We start from the raw sequence: 27,858 nt of genomic DNA on the forward strand, positions 1-27,858 counted from the left end.
TCTTAAAGTTCTCCTAGTCTCTGAAGAAGCACTTCTGCTCACTCCGTTTCCCAGGTGTAGGGGACAGGCATTTCCAGACTGATCTGGTAGAGCCAAAGAACTCATTTCTGCATAGCAATCCCCAGTAAAGTTGCCCAGAGATCCTGGATGAAACCAGCAAATACTAGTCAAGGTAAACTAAGCAGCCCTACAAGAATTAAATCGCTCTCATTTGTGTTCTAACAGTCCCTAACTCAGGCTGGAGGAGAAACGTGCCTCATCACCACTGTTATTTCATTGCTTTCTACAGTCTAGGAGATAAGTGGCTGCAGATTTTACAGCACATTGTCGCAAAGAAACACATATCAACTTGGGGGCGGTTAGACAGGACATGGAGATTTGTTATCCCTTGCTCAAGCAATTGAGGTGGATAATGCTTCTGTGTCATGAACCCATCAATGGCATCTAAGTTTAGCTTCATGCAGCTTTAAATCAAAGTTTTGCATTCATTTCCACAGGTTTATTGATTGCTTCTTGCTCAAACCCACCAGCAGCAGAGCCTGCAGATGACTGATATCACAGAGCAGAAGGTTGGCTACGAGCCCCACGTTGAACACATGGTCTATTGGAGATCTGCTAGATGAAAAAGAAAACATTCATGAGTGCGACAGCACAGCCAGCGAGAATCAGCAACGTCTGGATTTCACCTCCTACTAATCAGGAGGAGACAGTAAAGCCAATGTTGGGCACCGGTGGAACAACAGCAATGTCCACTCCCGTCCTCCCCGGCAGCTGGGACAGGCTCACACCTAGAGGCGACGGCACCCCTCGTTGGGAAGTACCAAAGACACCCACAAGACGCTGGAGTGAATCTGGTCAGCTCCGTGTTATCAGCAAAGAGTAGCTGCAGTTCCCTCGGACTGTGGAGTCACCTGGATGGTGGGTTCCCACGGAAGACCAGCAGCCGTTGGCTGTTGCTTGTGCTCCCTGGTGAGCCAAGTGAATCACAGGCTAGGACACTGCTGCTAAACCCAGCCAAGCAAATCGCCAACCTACACTTCTCCGAGAATTTGCTACTTTTCTAGAGATTATTACAAGTGAATTTTCACCCCTGGAATTCTCAGTGTTAAAAAAACCAAACCCAAACCAACAAAGCATTTAGAACCATGAAATGGAAGATATTTTCAGGAGATTTGAGGTTTGATCTGAAGTAGGTTCAAGTATCTTGAGCAGAATCTACCTGATGATTGATTATGGTTATCCTTACTTTTGTATTTCACAAAATACCTTATCCGCTTCCCTCTGATAGAGCATCCGGGGCTCTTACTAGATTTTTGTTTTTCTTTTTGACTAGGATAAACACAATAGCGTTTAGACAAACTGCCTAAAAGACTGCGTCTCCCAGATCCCCAAGTCTGTAAAGCTCGCTTTTTGTCGAGCTGCCCACCTCTGTCCTGCTTTCCTTACAGGGTCCTTTCTTGAGGATATGATCGCCAGCACTTCAGACACAATCACACAGGTTAGCTTAGCTTCCAAGCCACACTCACATTTTGGAAGTTAACATCATTCTTGAAACTTCCTCTGTTTCTGTAGGAAGTTAACCCCAATGCACCCCAAGAACTCGCTGTCCATCCTTGCGTGTCAGCGGTTGAAGACCGCTTCGTTAACAAGAGTGCAAGTACACAACGAATTGTCACAATCTCTGCTGCAACAGGGTCTTTCAGACCATTATCCCTCCGCTGTAAGACACCGTATGCCAGACTCCACCTGCATCATTACTGTTGTTAGCTGGTAAAAAGAATGAAAGAAAACTTAGATCAAGTCAATGAATTAGAGGTCCGCAGTCCATTTCTAAGACGGTTTTAGTGACACCACCTTTTCAAGCGAGTGTGCTCTGTGATCCCAAGGACTGGGTCCTCCCAGCACTTCCACCGGTCTCTCCTCCCAGGAAGGCCTGTGGAAGACGGTACGGTTTGGTGACAGAGTAACCACTCAAAAGATGTGCAATACGACCACTGCGGATCCAGCTACTTGACATATTAGAATGAAAAATACATTTAAGAAAATAAACAAGCAATGCTTTGAATCGCTATACTTTATTAATGCTTCAGCAACATCAGATCCTACAGTGGGGAGTTCTTATCCCCGTTTCCAGTCACTGCTTTGAAACAACTTCTTGCAATATGCAAATAGATACATGAGGCACTGTGTGAATACAAAAGTGACAATACAAAAAAACCCCAACAATTAAACCTCATGCAGTACGCACGTACATATATATATAAAAAATATGGTAATGTGGCACAATACACACGAGCACTATTAGGACAATCCATGTGAATGAATGTACAATATGCATAGCATTTAATGATCAATGACAGGTTTCCGACCTGTGCACAAAACCAGCCAGCTTAAATAAGAGTTTTAAGAAACTAAACAACTGGTTGAGCCACAGCTTATAAAACCTGCTGTACTGCAGCTTTTCTGCTCAGGGTCACAAGTGCAGATTAGCATACAAAATAAATAAGGACTACGATTCTACAACACTCGGCTAACAGCTCCTACTTCAAAGTCACTGGCCCTCTTACTTTCATTCAAGGTTCATTAGCCAACACAGTGGCAAGAAATGTGCCTAAAGCAACAGTTCTGCTCTTGTACTACTTTAATACTGATAAGAACGTGTGTTTTTAGGTCGGCAGGAGTAGTTACGGAGGTCTAACTTACCACTAAATAAGCACGGGATTGAAGTTACGGTACAGAGCAGACACTGAAGAACTACGCTGGCCGAGGCTGCTCAGCCACGCGGTGCGCTGCAGCAACAGCTGCCGCTTCGGTCAGCTAGGGCAGGAGCGAGAGAACTGAAGAGGGAAGAAAGTCAGAAAGCTCTTTTCCCCCCTCTGAACAGCGCAAACGTTTGGAAACACAAGCAATCTGTAGGAACGGGGAAATACGGAGAGAAGAGCATCTCTGAAGTCCCGTATGCAGGACGAGAGCTACGGTTACCTGAAGTACGCTTAAGAATTCCTATGGAATAACATGCAAATAACAGGATTTGCTTCTTACACATCCAGTAGTGGTCAATGCCCAAGACACAACAGTTGTAGTCTCTTATCTTCCGAGGTGACACGGTACTTTCTACACTCTTGGTATTGTGGGCCCCTGAAGATCAGTCCACGTTTGCTATGAACAGGGATGACACTGAAGTTTTAAAGTGTCAACTAAACTGACTTAACAGCCAACGGAGTTTACAGTGTAAGAAGCTGCATTTTGGGGATGGGGGCTGACAATGTGAAAGGACATAAAAGAAAAGGAACATTGGGAAGAGAATAAGGAGGAGACAGAGCAGGACTGACTTACAGAAGAGGAAGTTAAAAGTAGTTAAAGTAGTTAAGGAAGTTAAAGTACTTAAAGTTAAAACTTTATATTGGCTTTTTTTTTGCCAGTATAAAGTTTTAACCCCCAACAAAACAAACATCTTGCTGTTATTAAATACACTGAAAGAAAAAAAGAAAAACAGCCCAGCATGAATCATCCAGTATTAAGCAGAATGGCTTTTAGCAAAGTTAGAAAGGACAACATGAAAAAGAGGAAGTATTTAATTGCCCTGAGAAGGTGTGTCCCCCTGGCCCCTAGGACCTCTCTAGATTCCTAGCTGTCATCTCCTTAACCTTCGACATCCAAAAGGAGCCATCATTCCCCAGTTAAAAGGATAAATACTTCCTGCAGGGAGTGATGGTTACGCCTTCCAGCTCCATTTGCCAAAGCGACCAACCTTCCGCACGCCTAATGTATTGCCGCACAAACGATAACAGACTTCAGGCGATCTGCTAGACCAGGAAAGACTGATGAAGTTCTTGTGCATGGAAATCCAGGGCCATTTAATCCTTAATTAGTTCAGTACTTGCTCTGTTAATATCTCCTGGAAATCAGTCATCAGGCTGCTTAGTTGAGAGAAAATTCAACAATCATAATCTAACTAGTCACTAAGCCCAGATACATTCAAGCTCCTTCGAAAGTTAAATATATTTTCCCTCTTCAGACTAAAAAAAGCACATATCAACAACAAGACATGAAACCCTGACTGAGAGGAGTTTGTTAACAAAATAAAGCAGACATTACAAAGCAGCCAAATTCATTTGCTTAAAACAGTGGTTTTGAGCTGACAGTGCACTGCCAACTCTTCTAGGTTGCTTTTTTTTTATTCCATTGTTTGCATTCCAAGAAGCTTGAAAACATTTCTTTTCCTATTGATTTTGTCCTCTTCTGTTTGACAAAAGCTGCATCTTGCTAAATTTTCTGCGCTGCCAACACAGCTGCCTTTGGTTTGTTTTCGTGCGCGCCAGCAGCAGCGTGCACAGCTTGGGAAACACATTGACCCCGCGACGCTGAACAGCTTGTGGGGAAGGCTGTGGGGTTCGGGCTCCGATGGGTCACACCGAAATAAGGGTTTAAGTGATTCCCTAAGATTTTGGTTTCCTATTCTGTTCGGAGATAAGGTTATCCCAAGAGCCTACCAGTTCATTTTAAGGTAGTATTTTAAGAAGTGTCTATGACAGATACGTGTCCAGGTCCAGTCACTTCCCCATGTCTCCATTTGATTACTTTTCAGCTGACATGACTGGTTTCAACAGAAATAACTTTAGATAAAGTACAATCCAATAAATGTATTAAAAACAACCAAAGAACATGCAGAAAGTGGCTGGCTTAGCTCTTAGAGCTGCCAATGCTGCAGAACAAATGCTCGGCAGGGCTGGCTGCTCTGGTGGCTCGGTTTAGGAGGGCAGGGAGGACAAGCCTCTTGGTTCTGGTGCTGTCAGTTTTAAAGGCTATGACTAGCTTGGCAGGAGACCCACTGCTTTCCAGCACAGCTAGTCAAATTCACTCAGACCTGCTATAAACACATTTAGAGAGAACAGATAACTTAGCAGAGATTGGGAAGTCTTGCACTCCTTTGAAAGCTCATTTTTCCCCCGTTCAACCCTTCCTGAACAACATTTCGTCCGTCAGGAGTTGTTTGCTCCTCAAGAGGAGGGAAGGGACCACTACTTCCTAGTAGGATTTTGTCTGATGGCACAGGTCCAATTGTTAAAGGGACAGTAATAGAACTAAGCAGGGAAATTTAATTCAGGCTTAACTAGAGCTCAACTATATATGAATCATCTGCAATCTGCTCTGTCGTGCCTAACATCCCCCCGCCTTCTCCCTAGAGCATTTCCTTGGTACTTCAGCACTGTAAGAACAGGAGCAGACCGTGTCTGGTGCTGTGCATTGAGTACCTGCATCCACAAGAACAGGAGTAGTTTAACCAACCAAGTGTCAGTTACACAAAGGTGGAGCTGCAATCTTAATTTAGACTTCAGGCAGCTCAATAACCGTCTGTGCCCTTTACAGACTGAGGATGTTTGCTGGTTACCTCTTGTGCAATGCTGTTCGGAAACGTTTATGTTCCTCAGCCACTTGTTTTGGAGGCACCTTTTAAATAGCTTCTGAAGGATTGCCTGGGAGGGAAGTTTCAACCCCAAACAGCTGCTTTAAGCTTTCAACCGAAAATGGGTTTTCCAGTGCAGACAGCCAACTTATCTCCAGAATTCAGAAAGCAAGAGAAGCACTTTTCCCAACATCCAACAAAAAAATGGAAATTTTAGTGGCTTTTCACGACAGAAAGCTAATAGCACTGGAAATGCTTTTAAAAAGAGCAGTATCTCATCTGACTTTGAATTCAGATAAGTGTCTATTAAATGCTATTAAAGTCATCGCTGTGATTAACACTATTCAACTGCCAGCTCTGCTGTAACCGCTCCGTGCCCAATTACTCATCCTGGGGGAGCTCAGCAGCCGTATCGATTCGTTAACACACCTCATGGCATTTACTCATGGCAGCGGTGGCGGTGACCGGCAGCTGCTCGTACCAGCGCTCCCTCCTCGCGCTCCCTCACACGTAACGATGTTTGGAAAAATCCATGTCGTAGCATTAGCTTCCAAGACAGCGTCGCGGGGCCTCGGTGAGTCGCCTCGGATGCTTTCCCTGTGATTCCTTCCCTGGCTGTTTGAAGACAGTTACCTCCGAGCTTTGCCTTTTTAATGGGTGTGTTTCTAATTCTTTCAAGCACTGGTATTTCACTCTAAAGAACTGACATTTGTAGCTCTATTTTCCAGCCCACTTCCTTTTTAAAATAGGCATTAATAATACTTAAATGCATTCCTGTCTCTCTCTTTCACTCCTCCATCACTCAGAGGGTGGATTTTACTTCATCTCCCTCTGTTCTAAAAATTTTCCTGCATTTCTATCCTCTGTGTTCTCAGAAAAAAAAAAACAAACCCAAAACCAACCCTCCAACAAATGTAATTTGTAAAATTGTAATTTGTCTATGTCAGACCCAGGAGACTTCACTGTCTTAGGTATGCTTCTTTGTAGGAGAGGGCGGGGTAGGGAAGGCAAGGGAAAGAAAGGCAGAAGTATGAATTACCCATAAGCAAAAGATGTTTTTCTCGAAGCAGAACGACTAAAGCTCGTTTTCAGTCAAGCACAATACCAGAATTTAAGCGTGCTCTGTTTTAAAAGTGCAGGCTCTTTTAAGGAGCAGCCTCTCTGATGCTGGGTGCTAACCTGCAGCAGCATTCATTTGGAGTCTAGTAAAATGTGACAATACTTTCACTTTTCATCGAACATTTGTCTTGAACCCTTCAGCTCACTTCTACAGCCTCAAACATTTTGGCCAGACTCCAGAATTGTTTTTGTTGCAGGCCCGTCAGAAAGACAACAAGGAAACGGGCAAATTAGTCAATTTGTCATTAGTCGATCTGACATCGGCGGACAAGCGTTAGCGTATTGTAGATGACACTGGGAAAGGCCAGAGAGGCGAGAGCGTTCTTTCACCAAAATTACATGCTATTTTTAACCAAAGGAGGGAAGGAAAACAGAACAGCCAACACCAGAAATCCAGTAAGTTGTAAGAGGAAAGGTAAGGAAAGGTAATGTAGCAGATTAGTACTGGGAATTCAAAACAGAGCACCGTTACATATTTCGTTCAGCTTCATACCTTCTGCTAGAGCTCCTCACCCTCGCTCCTCGCCACCCATACCGGTGACGCTTCCCGTAACAGCTTATGCGTTAAAGCTGGTGGCTTCTAACAGAGGTGTCAGGTGAAACAAATCGGAGGTTGCCTTGTCACCCCCAGGATAAGACCATCCTGATGACCACTTTCAAAACAAATTTAAAAGTACACTTCCAAAATCCATACCGGCATACTCTGCCATACTTCCGTTACTGATTTGACATCAAATTGAAATGCTGGTTTTTCAGTTAGAAAAAAAAAAGTTTCCATAGGTTTTGATCAGGCTGTCAAGCACACATAAGACATCTCCAAAACCAATCCCCCCCCCCCCCCCCCCAAATAGTACTTGGAATTTTACTGTAGATGACACATTAAGACTTATTTATTCCACTGGTAGGATACAAACTGCCATTTTTGACCCAGTTACAACTCCTATAGACCTGACCAGGCTTCTTAAAGCTAGTAAAAAGTCTCTGAAAATTAGGGAAATATTTCTTTATCCCTGCTGAAATCTGTATGAGTTCCCAAAGGCTATTCCTGTCCACTTTCATCTCAAAGAAATGAGGCACTAGGTCATTCAGAATGAAAATATCTATATAAGGGAACAGCTTCTCAGAATGCAGAATTTCTTCCCTAGAGCATAGCTCTGAGAACTCAGCTTTTTGATGACCACAGACAGCTTTCTAAAGGCCTGCTTCACTTTGCTCCCCTAGAAAAAAAAATATATCAGATTTGAAACAGAAAAGGATATTCTTACATAGCTGTTAAGTATCCACTGACTTAAGTCCAAAGACTTAAGACTTTGTTTCCTCTGTAAAGTAGATCTTCCCCAAAAGGCTGAAATAAAAAGGATAATTACAAAGAGTTTGGCTTGCTCAGTTCCCTCCATGTTTCAGGAAATTTGGCAAATTTCAGAAGCTAAACCATACTGTGAGTTTACCAATATTTCACACCTCCCTTCATGATTACAGTAGCTTCCCGCTGTCCTGACAAACCTCAGACAGCAGTAAAATCAAACACTTCTGTAAGATTTCTACTCTATTAATAATGAGAACTATTTCCAAGACACCAAGAGGCACTAGTGGTCATCAGAACGTAGCATGACACTGAATATCTGGGTTAGAAATCAAAGAGCTGGGAGATGGTAAATACAAAGGGATTGCTATGCAAGTCTAAAGGCTTCCTCAACCGAGGTAGGGCCACTACAAAAATTCACACCTACCCTACCAGGCTGCCAGCACAGAACGCCTTCCCACGTATGTTAGGACAGCAAAACGTAGGACGGAAAAGCGCTTGCAACCTTCTCGGAGGAAAAGCTCCTGTTGTTGCACAGAGAACAAGGAAGTCCCTGTCCGAGTCGCTGAGTAACGAGATGGCGTCACGGATGAGCTCCTGTGTTAAACCGCAGGGCTGTCCGTAGTAATCCAGCAAAAATCTCAGGTCACTCGGGTAACTGCAGAGCCACGACGGGCAAGAACAGTGCTGCTCTCTTCTGCCTTTTAGCCGCCTCAACTCTTCTCCCTAAATTTCCTCCCTAAGCAACGTTAATGTTCAACACATTTTAATCCACAGGCCTGACATATTGCAATGCCATGTGCTTCTAAATGAGGCATACAGTCTTGCTGCCAGATGTAAAGCACTTCTTGTTTGGATACAAAAATTACTAACACATTTGCCATTGAGCCTTCAGATCTTGTTGAGCCCTGCCAGCCGGGCTAGCAAGGCAAGACAAACACAACCGGAGGCTCCAGCGCGTAACGGGTAGAACAATCGCACAACATACACACTCACCAAGATTCTTTCATCCTCGCCTTCGCTTCACTTCTCCTTAGAAAGTTATTTAGACCCCAAGAGTTCATGAGGTGTGGCCAAATGAACCAGCTATTAATCAAGACCTGTTCCTAAACTGCTTCTAGTTTGTGTTATTACGTTTTCTTGTGAAGGTCAGAAGTGTGTTTCTTTTTAAATGAAAGTCATGATGACTCAGATCGTTACTTTATGATTAACTAGAGCTTTTTCCATGGGGCAGGGGTAAGTCACAGTAAGTATCGTGAAGCTTTTACTACAAGTCACAAGATTTGGCAACAATGAAAGAGGTGTTTTCTCAAAACCTAGTTCCCACTAAAATCATTCACAAAAATGAAACGTTTAAGTGCATTAAGCATTAGTATTAATGAAATAAAAATATCACATTTTAAAAACACTACAAACTGGCTCAGAGTGTGACAGGAAGCCAGTAATCCTTGGGTGAAATATTTAAGGCACTTGAGGGTAGTCAGTTTTTAAAACCAGATAATAGACATGGCCACTTAAAAATTCTAATTTAAATACAAACCACAACAAAATAAAAGTAACACTGCAAAAAATTAAAAAATTCATCCAACTGTAAAGTTCAGTAAATACTTAGAATAAAAATAAAACTCTCATTTGTTATAGTACACAAAAAAGTGGCAGAAACAGAGCCTATTTAACTGCTAGAGCATACATACTGTAAAGACCTCTCTGAAATACAACAATAAGGGTCCTTTTTTTTCAGGTTGCCAAATAGCCAATAAAGTGTGTGTGTTAGGGAGAAAAAAATCCAGTGCAGTTAAATATTGGATTCCAGTTTATAAAACCAGAGCATCCCAGAAAGCAGCTGATTTGGTATCATTTTGCCTGGGATATTTCTAGTTAGCTTTCTTGCTCTTTTCCTGGAGCATTCCGTTTCACTTTCTCCTCTCCACACACACAAAAATCAGATGTCTCTGAGTAAAGAGGCCGCATCCTTCTGGTAGTATCATCTTTGGTACAAAACAAAAGCAACGTACACAGCATAACGGTGTCACCCAGTCTCTCGCACACCAAGCCTGCTTCTACAGACCAAGCTTCTCTGACGGTGACAGTTTCTCTCCTCCCAGTCTCCAAAGGAACATCACAATTAAATACAACATACAGCATTCTTTGAAGCACTAATTTAAATTTTCACTCAGAATTCACGAACGGGTATGCTCACCCAGTAGCTTATACTTATTGCGGTTTCCTACCACTTCCAGGGCAGAGGGATATGACCAGCAGCCCTGGGACACACTTTAGAAGTCTGCTCCCAGAGACAAAATAGCTGTACAAATCTCCACGTCTGCTCAGCGTGTTTTGAAGGGAGGGGGAAGGAAGGAAAAGACAAATGGGAACTCAGTAAAAGCAGTCTTGCCTTTCTGTTAAATGTTTGTCCACACTTGTCATTTTTTCCTGACACGTTTTGCCTATTGTGTTAGAGGTTTCTTCAGAGGAAAGCAGTTCCTGATGTGAACTTACTTGAACATTCTGGATTAAGCAGATTTTGTCACTGTGTGGCTGCTGCCTCACAGCTGAGGAAACTAAAGGGTGAGCTCCGAGGATCATCACCAGCCCCAAGGCTCTTAGGGTCTCTGAGACAGTCTGCCAAGATGTCCTGAGGATCCCTCAAGAACACCACGAGAACAGTGATGTTATCACTGGATCCATTCTCCTTTGCAGCAGCCACCAGACTTTCTGCTGCTTTGAGACCCACTCCTTTGGTTTGCATTAAATGATCTAGGACCAAGTCTACCACCTCATACGGCTTGATGGCGTCGAAGAATCCATCGCAGGCTAGGAGCAAGTAATCTTCAGAACCAGTCAGCTCGAATGAATCTCCATCCGCATCACCGGAGATGTAGGGTTTTTGACATATGTCACCTACGACAAACAAAACAAAGGCTTTATTACTTCAAATGCAAACAGTAACTTCTTCATGCACCACTGGCTTTTACCATCCTCAAGGACAGCCAGGTCATATTCCAGAGGTACCTGATGCAGCACAGCATAGTGAAAACCTACAGAATAAGCATGGAAGGCATTTGCTTCTTTAAGAATGGTTGGGACCTACCTAAATCCAGTGGATTTCTAAGGATTCATGCTCTCCTAATTTTGCAGGGAAACTAAAGAAATTATTTTAAGTTTTTTCTCTATGAAATGTATTTGTGCAAGGAAATAGTCAGGCCTTCATTTTGCAGGTGTGCTTCTTGTACTGCCTTCAGAATGCTGTTGAAATGACATTTTCCTTAGCTATTCAGATATACAGCACAATGCCGTAAAAATCTGTTCATTGTGTTTAGTTCAGCAGTTTTATATGGACACACTATTAAACATGGATTGCTGTTGATTCAAATAGTATTACACAGATTTATATTAATTTGCTTCCACTCATACATTAGTTACCTACTGTACTTGCCCAGGGTCTTTTCTCTTCTTGCCTTAATCAGCGTGTAGCAAAGTAAACTCATTTAATCTGGAATACTACAATTATAACGCTGGATTATAAATTGCTGGATGTGTGTGATTTGAAGGAGGATGCAGTGGTCTGACTTAAGAACTGCAGTCAGGAGAAAGATATATTTAAGTGGACAAAAAACCCACAAAGCAGACATTCAGGCACATAAAGAAGCCCAAATCAACATTTATCGCTTCCTCCACTTTTACAAATTAAATACTCTATGTTTGTTAAGCTACTGTGGAACACCACAGTGTCAAAGATATTTACAAGAAGCAAAAGGCTTAGAAGTATAAAAGAATTAGGACTGTCATGGCTGGTATGTAAAATAAAACAATATTCTATGCTGATGGTAAAACCAGTCAGACTACATAGCTGCAAGCTACTTAAGTTATATAGCTGTAAGCAAGCCTTACGGCAAAGACAGTAAGAGTGGTTTACTCTGGCTGATGCTGAGCAATACGTCACTTAGAGCAAATGTGCAGTCTCAGGTGGTGCGTTTTAATCACATTTAATCTGAACTACACTGATTCTGATGGTTTATCTTACCAATTGCTCTGGAAACAGCCAGGGTACCATTAACCCGCCAGCAGTCCATGTAGGTAACACAACCACCCAGAGCCTCTATCCGCGCTCTCTCATCCTGAAACACAGCAGAACACAATTTTTATACTGAACACCTACCCATGGCTTACTGACCTTGTTGTTATCCAGTCGAAGAGGAAAAAAAGACAAAACCCGAAACCCAGAGCTGCTTCTGCTTCTGTATTTATACTGATTACAGCACACGCGTATCAGAAATACGCGCTCAAGATTACTGGACACAACCCACCTACTTCCCAACCATACCATGGCTTGTCCACAAACAGGCATCATTCTTAAGTTCTTGTATCATTGTGTTCTTTCCTACATGGGTGAGTACCCTTTCCTGCCACTTATTGCCATCCCACAGCAACTGGGTAAATATGTAAGTATTTGGAATAGAATACAAGGTAACTAGACTATGTAACAAGACCATTTACATTGATGCTTCTTTAACTAGTCAGTGATTACAAATGTTCACGCTATGAAGGCGAAGGGTCATGCAATGCTATCTAAACTTGCAAGGTCCCCATCAAACTTAATGTAATGAAATACATGCCTATTTAAAATACATAGAAAATGCAATACACTAAGCCCGTGAGGCTAGTAGATCATCATTAGCTTTTGAATGACAGTATAGCATATTATGAAAGACTTGCATTATACTAACATTTTAAATAGCTATTAATCTCAAATTAATAAGATGATTTTAAAACTGCCTGTTACAATTCCCACAAAAAAAAAAAAAAACCCACTGTGAAAGTCTTTAATTACTACAAAGTTTGAAAAGACAGTCTGAGCAGGAACTCTAGTCAGGACTACCAGTACCACCAGTACTTTCAGGGGGGCACAGCTGTAGGGATCACCTTTTCAAGACAGAGGAGCGGATGGAAAAAAAGAAATTGTACATTCTCTGACTCCTACCATACAATAGATGTAATTATTTATAGCACCAAACACTTCAGAAGGCTTGATTCCAAAAGGTTTCAAGAGAGATTCTGAAAACACACACAAAAAACCCCGAGTCCGACTTACTTCTCTCTCTGGTTTGTGAGGCTCCATTAACGTCACAGCTTTTCCTTGCTGCACAAGCATTACCTGCGAGTCCCCTAGCCATGCTATGTGTAGCTTGTTCCCTACAATCAACGCAGATACACCTGTTGTACCACTCCGCAGCTTCTACAGAGAGAACAAGTATGTTAGGCGAATACTCAACAAGCTCTAATAGGTTACATGGCAATACTGTAAACCCAGGTTTAATCACACTGAAACGCAGCAGAGCAGACCTGCTAATCATAATCCAGGTACCTGAAAAGAAGGTACAAGATATTAGACAGACTCAAGATAAACTCTTTACATATTATAACGTGCAGATGGCTAATACTGCCTCTGTTATGCTCTTCCTTCTCAGCTCTTAATTCCAAAAACGATCTAGGAGTTTAAGACCTCTGTCGTTCAGAACACAGAGACACATGGAAAAGAAAGATGTTCTGAACGTCAGTAGTTTGAACACTTCACAAACAGACACAGGTGTCCCCAATCCCTTTCACATTATCCACTCTACCACTAGCAACTACAGACACCTTGCTCCGTATACATCCCCTTATCCTTGGGTATTTAAATGAGGATATTGACAAAGGAAGGAGCCTAATTGTCCTAGATTCCCTGTAAAGATCAGTGATGGTCAGACCTCATTAAGATGCTGGGCCCTCTTTTGTACCTCATTGACAGAAATGAAGATATTAACAATGAATACTTCCATATTCAGTTACTGCTATAATAAGAGTTCTCATTAAGCTGTATTATAAACCATCCTCCCATTATGTAGATTTGAAGAAAGAATGTTCATCATACCAACTTGATTCAAAACTGATCAATAAGTTTAATGAACTGAAGAGTGATTTAAATCACAGAATACATTTTTCATCTTATAACCACCTGTGATGTTAATGGTGGGACAAGAAAGAGGAAGATGGTGACCGTATTATCAGGAAGAGATAAACCTCTTTTCCAGGTAAGAGGCAGGAGCACAGAACATCTAGAGGCTGCCTAATTTAGGTAAAGCAGCAGCAGAGTGTTCTCTCAAATAACTGGTATGTCAGGATCATTTAAACCACTTAATGCTTCTTTTTCCATCACTTATCTTGAACTTGCAAGCACTGTCATTTTGTTTTTCCTCAAAAAAAGAAATAATTCAATCAAAGAAAACTTTACATGTAGCATAATTTCATTAAGAAGTCAATGACTCAAAGAAACTACTGCCAGAGTTTTCTGGATAATACCGTGTTGTCCAACAGTTCTCGGTGTTATTTAAATACAATGGAATTAATCTCTACCCACTCACCTCTCTTTTGGCTTTGAAAAGAAACATTTCATCTGTCTTCTGGAAAGAGCATTTCAAGGCCTCAGCTGGATTCGTAACAATTTCTTCGTGTAGCCCAACATTTACATGTAAATGGGTTGCTGAATAATTGGCAGCATCCACTCCACCATGGCCATCAAATACCGCAAAGTAAGCGCGATCGATGTCATCCTTTTGCAGAGAGGGAGAGAGGGAGACATGTTCATGTTCAAAAACAAACTAGCTCGTAGACTGGTACCAGCAAGCAAAGATTCTTTGTTCTGGGCTTTTTTCCACACGATGGTGCATAGGTAAGAGCAATTTATGTCAGTTTACCCATGAGCAAAATGGACAAAATGGGTACTTTGCAGTGGAATTACATTGCTTTGTTTGCTGTTAGTCATTTAATATCCTTGAAAGTAATCTGCAACTGAAAGAGCAGAATGCTGGTTATGTAGCCCCACCGCAGCTTCATTAATTGTCACCTGTACATGTACAGCTGCTGTTCTCCCCCCTCCTTTTCTTAATATATCAGTTACCTCAGTCACAAGAACATTATAGCTCCAGGAACATAACACTAAGGCGAACTTCCCATCTCCCTCTATTGCTTAGGACACGAAACCTAAGGTCACAAGATCGTTCTTCATCAGGGCAGTAGTTAGCCCCTAGCAACCTGAGTCAGTCAGCCCTTGCTGCAGCAAACACGTGATAAATAACTTGGGGCAAGAAATTCTTACCACTTCACAGATCATCCATCACTAGGTCATTGTGTTTACGGGAATGTGGAAAAGCTAAGAAACCCAATTTTGTCCAGACTTACTGATAAACCGAACAGCTGATTGAACTCTGGGAGCAGAACGTGGCGGTCCTCCATCTTCCGTCGAGTGTTACGGATGGCATGGATGGAAACAAGCAGGAACCGCTTCAGTGGTCTCAGTGGCGGCAACTGCTTCTGCCACTCAAAGCAAACATCCCGAAGCTTGTTAAAGAAGCAGCGCTGCAACGACTCTCCATCCAGCACTGACAGCACAAAGACAAAACAATAAGTTGTGTGCCTCATTTTCCTCCGTTTCCCCACCTTTTGGCCTATCTTCCCTTCAAGTTTCTCTCCTCAGAGATACATACACACATTCAGCACTCTGCAAGAATTAAGACAGGCTCCTGAGAATAACATGAAGAGGAAGTTGCGACGGAAAACAGTATAACACTGAGGATAAGAGCAGCTTCTTTACTTACTAGTTCTCTTTCAAAACAGGGGCTTATCAAGTAGGTGATTATATTACAAAAATCATAACAAAGACCCCCAAATCAGTCTGGCACATTAGACATGAAAGTTATGATGAAGTAAAATGCACAAGATATAGCAGCAGCAGTGCATCCCTACTGGGGGAGAGAAAAAAAAAAAAAGGAAAAAAATCAAAGGGCAGAAAAGCCTTCAAGGTAAGAGATTGCTGTTGTCTTAGACACAAAGGCTGGAAAAGCATCAGCCTGGCTTCGGCTCGGGTTATGTCCTAGTGAACCACTTCCACTGAAACAACGAGGAAGTCTCAGAACGTTTTGCTGAGGTCAATAGCTCAACTCATAATTGAGCTGAACAGATCAGGATTTTAAGCTGTTGTCTTTATCTCTTTAAACGCACGTGGTTGTAGGAGCTGGAGGGACAGAAAAACGCTTCCGCCACTTTCCTGCTTTGTCATTACGGAGCAGAACTGTAAACACCATTGGGCAGAGTGTGAAAAGCTCCGGCCAGACACTCAAATCCTTTTCTGGATAGCTCCCAAAGATCAATTAATCCAAACTTATTGTTCATCAGACTGAATTGTTTGGTGTTTGGCATCGCGTCTAGCTTTGCAATGCAGTCTCTCTCAGGATAGGTAATAATTTAAAGTTTTGTTATTTAAGTAAGAACCCTGCCTCAATGCCAAATCAACTAACTTCAAAAAGCATTAAAAAGACTGTCTATAAAGCAAAAATAATTTGCTGGTCACTAGCGTGTTTCCTAAAGAACTGCAGTGCATGAACTATCTTTCCTATTTCTGTTTTATCCCGACTCCTTCTAACGCTGCCACCATTACAGCTTCCTCAGAATTCCCTTTTATAACTCCTGGTTCGCAAGCATTTGTTTTTCTCAGCAACACTGGATGGCCAGCTGCAGATGCATCTCTGGGCCTGGAGAATCGAAAGCTTTACATTTAAAATAGATCTTTGATTAGCAGTCACTACACATTAACTAAAACTACTTCTGGTTTGCTTAATATACAGGTGCGAATGGGTGAGATAGTAAAACCTTTGAATATGAAGTCATCCCATACACAAATATAATTAAATAGGACAACATCTTAAGCAGCTTTGTCTACAGCTATTAGTTTACATATTTGTAAACGGCTTGACTAATACTGACCAGTGGACTTGGACACATATTGCTGTTTAATTATTAAGTTTGTTAAATCTGACATAGAATCTAGTACCTTAACACTAGAAATTCTTCTGCAGCACACCACATCAAAGAGCGCTGCTCACACAGGCACTCGTACACACCTTGCTTTTATATATTCACTTCTCTTTCATTCCAAGAATGGCTTTTTGGCAGAGTTGTTATTGCAATGCAGGAAAGAGAGTCCATACTGTGCTGCAGCACAAGGAACACCTTTCTTCCTAGTCGTACAGTTGAAGTGATGCCACAGCAATTACAAGATAGGGAAAACAAGTACAAGTACGGTCCAAACGTGCAGAGGGATTAACGCCTTTAAAGCAGGCATTATTCCTTGCGCAGATTAGGCAATGCAAGTACCTGCATAGTTAAGCAGATTTCCATAATGTTCGATAGAGGAACAGTGGATAGCAATTTGATCTAAATGACAATGGTGACACAAGAACGAGCAAACATAAAATAGACAGGAATATGTACGATGGAAATTAAAGGTTTCAGCCGTCAGAACAGGGAAGGTTCTGGGGCATTTGTCAATGAGGAATAGCGAGAGAGAACCTGAGCTAGTTCAAGGTGGAGCTCATTCAAGGACTTTCTGATTTTGCCTGTACTATCTTATAAGTAGACTCCAATCTTGTATCTTTATGGCCTTCAGAATAACACAGCAGCATGAATGATTTTGTCCCCAGTATAACGTAACCATACACGATTCCAGAGACGTCAGATGCTTGTGACCAACAAAATGTCTGTCCTATCAAGCTCTTCATTACTCACTGTTTCTAAACATTATAATTTCTTAAGCCGCTCAGATTTCACTAAGTGGAGGTCTGTGGTCCCAAGATTTTCATAAAACCCAGAACTAGAAATTATAATTAATGCTAGGCTCACAGATACATAGCAGTTCACATCTTATAGTACTGCTACAGTTCACCTCAAAGATAGTAACATGGGACTCAGTGAAGACTCCCCAGCACAGTGACTGCAAGATGCTCTGATGACCAGTTTCCAGCTGCTTTGTGAAATATTTGTGCTGAAAATCTATGCAATTATCATATGTGGGTTACCATATGCTGTTCCTTATTTGAGCAATAGCAAATAAAGCTGCACTACTAGAGCACAAAGGCGCAGTGCAGTAAGATACAATTCTCTCCAATTTAAGGGACTCAGTAAGGGAGATGCTTTTATATCACTTCGACAACGGGAGACCTTACCACATGCCTTATGGTCATTGCTGCAAACATACCAAACAAACATTTTGGCAGCGTTAGGTTTATGGCTGGACTCGATGATCTTAAAGGTCTTTTCCAACTTAAATGGTTCTATGATAACACAGAGCTTCTAGTTATGGAAGGTCAGTACCTTATCTCCTTCGGCTTCCCCCGCACAAAGACATGCTCTAGCACTGCTGCCTGAACCCCTGTTTTCTTACAGTTGCAGCAGTCTAGTAACTTCTGCCGGCTCCCCATCTGGGGCAGTGCCCTGCTCCGGGTTCGGCTAGCTGCAGCGAAGCCCGTGTGACTACCCGCAGACCGACAGACACCGCGGCACAGCGAGTGCAGAAGTTGGGCGCTGTGGGGAGGCTGACCTCGAAGCGACTGAAGAGGCGCCTGTGAGAATCCCTGAAGACCTGTGGAACTTACTCGTAAGCGGGTGCGCTGGGAGACCCCAGCCCCAGCCGGGCCCCAGCTCCGCCAGGGGTGGCAGAGGGCCTGGGCCACCACGCCCCACCCCGGCCCCGCCCGTTTGGGGCTCACGCCCGCCCCGGAGGCAGGTGTGCCAACACCCCACATGTCACTGTTCACGTTCCCTGAGAACACCCACCTCCGAATCATTTCTCCCTGCGCCACAGGAGGAGAGCTGGGACGCGTTGTTTAGACCCCAGCCTAGCTGATGCGAAGCCAACTCTTCCCATGCAAAGCGCGGGGAGCTTGCTAAATCTCTCCAGACATATGAAGGCTACAAACGTTAAGGCAAGGGATGAACTATTTGGGGTGCACAAGACTCAATGAAACACGCTTCCCCTGCTGCCGTTTCAGACTTACAGGTGAATACTGAAACGGGCTTCTGGGAAGCGTCACGTCCTGGCCATTGCCAGAGCTCTGCTTGGAGACGCATCCTCTGGGGCACGCTGAACCGCCTTTCAGGTCATCCCCGGGAAGCGGAAGGGCGACTATTTCCCCTTACAGGACAGGCTAATTTGCCTAAGACATCTCTCCTCCATTTTTATCTTCGACTCTGCCCGCATCCTGCTCCATTTAAATTCCTGGCACTGGGATTGAAGGTTTGGTGAAGTCTAACGTTAAACACTTCAGCATGTAAATGCAATAGGACCATCTGTTACACAAGGCACAAACCCAGTACTCAGTCACCAAGGTCTGTTCTTGCTCCAACTCACTCAGATAGGAGAAAATGCAGGCATCAGGCAGAAGACACATGCATCGGGTCCTTCATCCCTCAGCATCCCGTCTTTACAGGGGAGGGTGGGGAGAGAAGAAATATTCGATAAAGACAGAGACTACTGAGAAACTTGCCAAGGGAAAGATCTGGAATTTCAAGATGTTCAGGTTGTGGAGGGCCCAAAATCTGGTCCCAAGAACAGACAAAAGCAAGATGGATTATATGGATGAATTTAAGGTGTCAGTGTGGCTGCACAATAGCAACTGCGATGATGCCAACATCAAAACATAGGAGTAATTTGCTAAGGTCAGTCTACCAAAGAGAAAAGGGCACTTCAGAAATACAAGAGGTTATCAACTTAAGATAGGAACCGAACCAGTTCAATTTAAGTGAAAGTATCCAACAAGGAGAGGAAAAGTTCTTAACTAGTTCAGCTCGGGAAGCACAGTCATTAATTCTTTTGGGGGGGTAGAAACTCTCTCTCTCCGCTTTCCAGAAAGCCAACCCACACGATCAGTCCGGGGCTCCAGACGCCACATTTGCATCTTGCCCACAAAACTACCTTTCATCCCACAGATACCCAGCAGGAGCAAATAAAGTTCTATTCACTGCTGCTTGCCCGGCAGCCTAACCAAATATTCTGGGAAACATTTCAAAACAAGTCTTCCAACAGACAGCCTCTGGGGAAACCACAGATGGAAGAAAAAGTGTGCTTACAGGTGAACCTCTCCTCATCAACTTCTCCCTCTGTTTCCACACTTTGCTGCTTAAATTCAGTCAAGTCTGTTCGGAGGACTTCATCAACTGCAGCATGGATCAACGACGCTGCAAGAAGTGGCGAAACACCTCTGCTGGTAAGAAACAGAAGGGAAAACAAAACAAAGTGCATTAGTTTAAATTGAGCTACAACCTCACTGTTTATGGCTGGTGACCTCAGAATTAGAAAGCATTACACACAATCAGTAATTCCAACTTCATTAGTAAGCTAGTAGAAGAAACCATATGTTCAGTATTTATTCATGCAAATCTTTAGTACGATCTTCAGTTAGACAACTGCTTTCTCAAGAATGCAAAGAGGAAGAAGCATATGAATCATGTTTTCAAACTGTTGCCTCACACTCCAGTCGCAGATGGTACCTCCTTCTCTTGAGCTCTCAGATGGGAACCGCTACCTTCAACTCTAGCCTCTGAATGCAAACATTTTGTTGCTACTCACTACACAACATTTCTTGCTTGCAGTCAGCCGTCTCACCACAGACGGTATCAGGAGCGCTGCATTGTGGTACATGCAAATCTCCAGAAAGGTTACTTAAGATGGCAGTTCCCTTCGCAAGAAAAGTCATGCTCAGCACTAACCTGCAGCCCGTTAACACCCAGTTTCTGCTGACGAGAAGCTCCCCAAAGAAATCACCCAGGAAGAAGGTGCAAAGAGTTGGCGCTGGAGACTAGGCTAAGAAAAGACTCAAAGACTTGTGATTCCGCTGAAGCTTTTAGGTAAGCAGCTGGAAGACAATAACAGTCAACACCCTCTCCTTTTTATCCAATGCTTTATGCAAGCTACATGCTTTATAGGAAGCACGTACTTGCCACACTGCTTTTGAATCTGTAAACACATAGGCCCCATCCAAGTTTAAAATAGGGCTACTAGAAAATAACTCTTCTATATTCACTATATTCCCATGGCAGGCACTAACGATTACAGTACATAGCACACATTCCAGACATTTTCTAAGAGCACAACGAAGAATAAGCGTGGACATCCACAAAAAGCATTTTATCCATTGTTCACAGAGTGTTTGATACCCACAAAGTATCAAATTATCAGCCAAAGCAAATAACACTTTAAGGCACCTGCAGCAAGTCAAGGGCAAGGCTTTGTTTTCCCAGGAAACCTTTAGGAAGTCCTGCATGAAACTGGCTGGCCACAGAGTAAGAAACGGTGGAAGCAACTGGCCTCTGCAGAGGCTCAGAGATGACTGGTTTTGTGCGTACAGAAGAGCGGGGAGGGGCAGACCGTGAGGTTTTTAGATCCCAGTGACAACACGCTGAAATGCATTTGCCATTGTGTTTCTGAAAGAGAGGCCTTGTCATACCCTCACAGCCGTGTACGAGTACCTCCTGTGGCAGCAAACAGAAAGCATTGTGTTAGTCAGCGGGCTGCGAACAGAAGCGTGTTTTATGCTCTGCATTCTGTAGCGGTGATGGCCTACTTTAATGAGTCATTTTGGTACTTCAAATAGATGGCAACGTCTTTGCAGGCCTTTCAATGCTAGCTGCAGTCATAGCACATCAGGGAAAGGCAGAAAAATGGCTCTCTTTTTTTTCAGGCTAATATGTTTGGGGGAGTCAGTTCCTTTCCTACCCAAATTAAAAGTAACAATGCCTGCTTACAATCACTCCGACACTAACAGACAACTATTTAAAAGGTCAGGCAAGAAACACATCTGAAACGGATACGGCACACACACCCCCTCCCCAAATCCTGCTTCCTGTTTTTGTTTGTGTAGCTGGAAAAGAAAGGAATATTAAAATACAAGGCACACAAATTATGTCAGAAATGTAGCTGATGCTGCTGAAAGTCAGAAGCTTTAGTTAAAGTAAGTTTCAGCTCCAAGAACAGAGACAAAAAGTATGAAGCGAAACAGCTGTGCATTTAAATGCACTGCCACAGCTTCGGTCACCTTCAGAATCTCTCTGCTATGCTGGAGGAAAAATTCAAACCTAGCCTGGGTTTCCAGCTCAGCATCAGAAGAGGGATTAATACTTTGATTTTAAACGTTGTAGTCTTCTGCTTTCTAGAGCCCTGACTTGCTGAACTGGGTCCATAGAAAAAAGCTTAGACAAAAGGCAATATACTAAGTCACGAGTCCTGGATAAACCTCTGCTTACAGGATGCCTGTAACAAAGAAAAGGTTTATGAATTATGTGTCACATCCTTCCAACTTTTTCCAGTTGCCACCCAGTTCCTAAAAGGGAAATCCAGAGACTCCTCAGTACTGATATGCTTCATTCAGTTTTGCTTCCTATGCATTTCCTCTCCCTCCATAGCTTTGCAAATCCACACAAAGAAAATGTTGGCTTATTGGGATTTTATTTGCTATGCAGCCAGCAACAACATTGAGCAGCTGATTCTGACACTGTGACAAAAGATAAAAGCCTAAAAAAATGACCCTACCTATCTAGCTCAACCTCGGTTCGAAACAGAACATACTTGTCGATCACCTTATAAACTCTTCATACTAGGTTCTACCACATTGGTAAGCCTGTTTTTCACACAAGCTCAGGTAAACAGAGCTCCAAGGCAACGGCATCTTCCATTCAGTTTCAGTGTTTAGTGGTTCTAATTTCATCCCCTAAATCAGAGGCTTCAAGAGTTAACAAAATATATAATCATGAGTAAGAACTGCTGCTTTAGTTGAGAGCCACAAGGTCTCACTTGGCTGGAGAGGGTCTGGAAGCAGGCACAGTACCTATGGCAACCAGTGTAAAAGTAGAAGCCCACTGCAGTTACCATAACAGTCTTCAAACCTTTTCTGTAAGCAAAGAAGAATGTCATTTATTGTTAAAATCTTCCCTTCAAAGAAGCCCAGGACACCCCGCTGGCAGGCTGAACCAAGCATAATTTAATCTTCATGAATCAGAAGAAATACTGTAGCTGTTTCTGAAGCGGGTGAACAACTGTGCTGGGAAGAGGAGGGAAGCTGGTGGGGTGCGTTACATGGAGGGATGTTACCTTCTCTTAGGAGAGTCTGGGGAGGAACGTGCCAGCCCCATTCCTATGACACATGCAACACTAATTACCTTGCCCCAGCCTACACAGGCTAGTAGTAAACAGACTTAAAATTTCTTTGCTACAGGCTATTTCTTTGCTAACAAAAAGGGTGTGTTTTGACCACAACAAAAAAATATTTTAAAAGAACTAATGCATGTTGTAACAGCGCAGGTGAGGCACTGCAGCTTCACCACCAGCTAAAGTCAGGTCGCCAGCGGCTGGAGCGTGGAGTTCACATCCTCCAGCCACTTCATGGTAAAACAGAAGCCTCATATTTATACTCAGGTTTTTAAAACAAGTGGCAAGTTACAGAGTAAAGCAATACGTATGCCAATAAAGAACACAGTTAAATTTATAGGCCATCCTCCTCCTTGAAAGATCCCGGCCTACTGGACGCATACAGCGCTGTTCGAAGGCGCTACGCAAAGCTTCTGTTGGCGTACGCCCCGGTGGGCAAAACACGAGTTACACACGGAAGCAGAAAGCAATTATGATATTTTGCATACTTTGGATTTGGCATGAGTTACAGAACGTGACTGACTTCCCTTCTTGTTCACCTTGTTTCTCTTTCGCAACACAGTTCAGTTCTCTATTCATTCCACTTTAAAAGACCGGCTGTCGTACCATCACAGCCGCAGCGTACCCACGTATGTCGGATCCATCGTACACTGCTACTGACCCTGACGTATCAGCCTTCAGAATGGAAGGATAATATACACGCGTTTCTTCAGGAAGCAGAAGCTCTAGTAAGATCACTCCTTGTGTGGTTTTACCTGGGCCATTAAATCCCCAGGACACTTGCAGTGAGCGTGGCAGACAAGTCACCCGTTCAAAGCTGCCCCCACCTCCTCTTCTCCTCCAGTTTAAGAGGGTATTTTCAGAAGTCTCTAGTTAACAGCGTTGTGGGCAAGGGCAAAGCATCTAGAGCACGCGAGGTCAGGCCACCACAGCTCGTCCAGAGCCTCACTATGACTATGCTTTTTTCAAAGGCTTGAAAGCAGACGACAGACCTTCCGTTGTGCTCCGTGCCCACAGCTTACGGCGGCTCTGAGCGAGCCGAGCAGCGCAGCAGGTGGCAACCCGAGCAGCTGCTCTTCAGCGCCTCGAGCAGAGAGGGGCAAGCTCCGTGTCACCTGGCGGGGAGCGGCACAAAGCCTCGCCAGGACGCACCAAACACCCCGTGTTTATGCAAAGCCTTCTCAATTTCTATTTGCGTCTTTGGAAGGAAAATAGTTCACGTCCCGCTGCCCCAAACACACGCGTTCTCCCACAGGACTGTCAGGAAATCTCTGTATGAGGAGAAGCACAAGAGATTGCCAACCGTGTTGGCCACGTTGCTGATCACTTGTCACCTTTCGACTTGGGGGAGGAAAAAGTTACACGACAGTCTTTCTAGGCGTTATCACCACAGTCACGGCAACAAGGCAGCAGTGATGCTGCAGGCCAGGGGACCACCGAACGCTCCCCTCTTCCCTTCGGAGCGCGCATATACACACACATATGTTGGGGAACAAAGAGGTGCTGTATCTGCTCGCCAAAGCTTCTAGCCTCGCTCAGCTGCAGCTGGCTTGTGTCGGAGGGAAGCGATACGTTTGCACTGATGTGCTACCCAGGCTCTGCGACACCATCCGATCGCACACAGCGCAGCTTCGCCGGTGAAGCGGCTTGCGGCTGCGGGCTCAGCGCGCGCCTCCAGCACGCCACAGCTACATCAGCAAAGTGGTTTTAGTGCAGATCCGCAAATGCCAGCAGTTCCCTAGTGAGTGAAAGATCCTCTCATCCTGCCAAAATAATAGCGGGTCACAAGTTTCCTCATAAACAAAAGCTGCTTGTATTCAGTATTTTCTCCCCAATCTGCCACTTTTATTTTCCTCCCCGTTTTTTATTCTTATAATCAACTACGGAATATTTCCACTCAAGTGGCTGTAAGCATTAGCATTTATTACAGCAGGACCCAGAGTTCCCAGGGTGATGGTGACCAGAAAAGTACACATACGTATCTGTCAAGGAGACAACATCTGACATCCTACAGTGTGTAGGAAGCTGGTTCTTCTGTTAACTACATCAGGTCTTTACAGTAGATGAACAAGATGGAATCAAACCAAATATATAAAAAATGCCACACACAGAATTTCAATCTTTTATGTTTCCATCTTTACATGAAGCAGTTTTTTTCCAGATTTTCTTCTGAAATTATCAGAAGCAGCAGCTATAGAACCCAGAATCCATCTGTTTAGGCCCTTCAGTCATCATCGAACAGTCTTTACAGAAAACGTGAATGGAGAGTCACCTGCTACTTCCATTTCATTCTCAGCGGGAAGAAAACCCACACAGCAGAACTGGAGAGGCTTAATTCCACAAAAGCCACTTTTCAATTAAGCCCTAAACCTGTTGTTTCAAAATTGAGTATTTCTTATCTTGATACCCAACTCAAACAGCAACAGAAAGGGTGTTTCACACTGATCACGAGAGCAAAATATGCAAGTTCTAGAGAAAGACAATTTCAGTTTTCCAAGCGGAACCAAAGAAACTGACTTAAACACCGGCAAGTCAGCCCTAAAAGTTTCCTCATTGTTATAGATTCCGCCCCCCCCCCCCCCCAGCATTTCATCAAGGTTTTTCCCTCTCGTTTTGCAGGTGTCCCCATACATACACTTTCTTTTTAAAGGCAAATTCATTCTTTCCCAATATTACTATTGAGAGTATCTTGTAACAGGGAAAACTCCCTGGGAATTTTAATTTAAGAAACATGTTCTGAAAGGCAATTTGCCGCTGATCACAAAATTAACAGTTTCTCCAGCCTCTATGTACTGTTGGAGGCAGGTCAGAACTGCCAAAAATGTTACTACCCAGCCACAGCCACAGCGTGAGCTGCACATCATTTCTCTCAAGCTGTGTATGGTCCTGCCATCAGCTTCAGGAGCAGCAGCGGGCAAACCACTCGCAACAGAAAACCAGCTAGTTTTGACCACCGCCCGCCAGTTTACAAGCTAATTTAGCAAACGGTTGACAAACAGCAGAAGCGCCACATTCCTCACGCGCATTAACTTTACCAAGGCTTCCGATTCTAACATTATTAATCACAAGCCCGTGGGAACGCCGGTGTCGCTGAAAGAGTAGGCTGTCTCTGCTAATCCCACGCTTGCCTTCGCTACCACGCACAACCGGTCCCGTGAAAACGAGAGTTTGTTTGCAATCACAGATGAAATTCACTTTCTTGTCTGAAGCGAACGGATCGCTGACACCGTAAACATGTTCCTAGGAATGAGAAGCATTAGTGCCATTAATATAGACTAAATGGTACAAATTAGGAATAAGGAAGTAAGTTTCAGGGGATTTATTAAAAGCAGAGGTCAAGGTAGACAGGGTATTGGTTTTTGCAGAGGAAGGGACTAGAGGGAGTTTTAAGAGGAGACTGTGTAAACCAGAGGCAAGACAAGATTCCCCCCCCCCCATGTTACATCACGTAAAACCATCAAAATACCAGAATTGCTGAATTAACTACTCCAAAAGCAGGGAAATGCTGAAAATACAGATGCCAGGGCCACACCTTGGGTGTGAGCATTACAGTGTCAAACACAGACACAAAACAGGATGCTGAGGCAACCGACCGATGAAGCACAGTGGATCGTTTGGGAGGGGGCAGAGCAGGAAGCCGAAGACTCACAGCTGTTATTGCAGTGAAGTCTCCTCAAACAGGAAGGCTGCTGGAATTTCACATTGTTCTTTGGCTATGTCACAGGATGGTCATACCAGTTTCAGCTCCTATCAAGGGCAAGGAGGAATTTCTGTACTTGGGGGTCTGATTTCATCTCACCTTCTGTTCCAGTACAAGTTGGTAACATTTCAGGTTCATTTCTAAAGCTCTGGAAGCAAGCAATGACTGGACGCTTCACTCGCATTGACCCACTTCCACAGATTGTCGGAACACACAGCTCTTACCCAAAAGTGTATGTTAATTAAAATTCCGCAAAGCAAGATTACTTAAGCCTGCCCCAGTTCTTCAGAATTTATGAATTTAGCTCCATACCAGGCAGGCAGTTCCATTGATTTAAATGAATTATTCAAAGTAGAAACATCTGCAAAGCTTCACTGGATCAGCAATTTAAGCCTGAGTCCTGCCAGGAAGCAAAAGCGCCTCAGCTAGTGTTTGGCTATGCTAGCTGCATTTGCAGATTGTTAAAATAATTCATTTTAGACTAGTAAAGGCGTTCAAGGGGGGTAGCCTGAGATATCCAGCTGCTTCCATGTAAGAGACACGTGCAGCCTTAGAGAAGCAAGAGCATTCAGAAACTCCTCACTGGACCTAACAAATGTCATCCCTTACCCCATTCTCTCGAGAGAGCAATCCTGAGTGGTGGCGGAGGAAGAATATTTCTCATTGCGACGACACAAAGGTTTATGCCTCAAGCAACCAGAAGGACAAGCTAAACATCACCATATGTTTTCTCATGAGCCAAAGATATTGCTGGACCTTTAGCGGCTTGGGCCCTTCAAGGCATGACCCACACATCTGCGTGGGTGCAAATGAAGTATCCGACACCGCAGAAATAAGCAGAGCTACGTGCCAAACTCACAGTGCTTACACAGTAACACTTTGATCTACAGAGATACCCTTCATCATTACTAATCATCCTGTAAAATACGCTCAGCAATGCTGGAGCATTAAAGAAGTCTCGAACTGAGGACGTACAGAACAAGCATCAATGCCAGAAGTCAGCAAGGCACATCCAGTAACATCTTCGTAGTGTTAAACCTGGTTATATTGACACCGTAATAGCTGAATGCCTATATTTGGCACCCAGCTGCCATCTGTGCATTAGGGACGCTACCGCAATAGCCTGCCACAGCAGATCTACGCTCCAGTGACCTCCCACGAACTCGCTTCCTCATCTGGCGTTGCTTCTGCATCTTTAACAACTTTTACACATTTACATGTCTTGTAAGCATCACCCCTCCCCTTATTTTTCTTAAAACCTTTTGCATCCTTCTTTCTCCTATTTCCTTATGTTCCCTGATCTACTTTATTGAGGA

General features: G+C 43.5%; 1 protein-coding gene across 2 annotated transcripts in view; it reads right to left on the reverse strand.

Annotated features, from left to right (window-relative positions):
• Positions 1–2,056: 2,056 nt before the first annotated feature.
• The window catches only part of PPM1F (protein phosphatase, Mg2+/Mn2+ dependent 1F), a 28,427-nt gene continuing 2,625 nt past the window's right edge, over positions 2,057–27,858 (reverse strand). The window contains exons 2-7 of one of the 2 annotated variants that reach the window (XM_064466597.1): positions 19,770–19,900; positions 15,048–15,247; positions 14,231–14,419; positions 12,922–13,065; positions 11,854–11,947; positions 2,057–10,730 (exon numbers count right to left, since the gene is read on the reverse strand). In XM_064466597.1, the coding sequence (XP_064322667.1) occupies positions 10,357–10,730; positions 11,854–11,947; positions 12,922–13,065; positions 14,231–14,419; positions 15,048–15,247; positions 19,770–19,900 (1,132 nt within the window). In that variant the 3' untranslated portion in view covers positions 2,057–10,356. Of the gene's footprint in view, positions 10,731–11,853; positions 11,948–12,921; positions 13,066–14,230; positions 14,420–15,047; positions 15,248–19,769; positions 19,904–27,858 lie in introns of both variants that reach the window. The other variant, XM_064466595.1, reaches the window with a different exon arrangement.

This window comes from Phalacrocorax carbo, chromosome 15 (genome assembly GCF_963921805.1).
Source record: "Phalacrocorax carbo chromosome 15, bPhaCar2.1, whole genome shotgun sequence".
In the NCBI taxonomy this organism is placed as follows: Eukaryota; Metazoa; Chordata; class Aves; order Suliformes; family Phalacrocoracidae; genus Phalacrocorax; species Phalacrocorax carbo.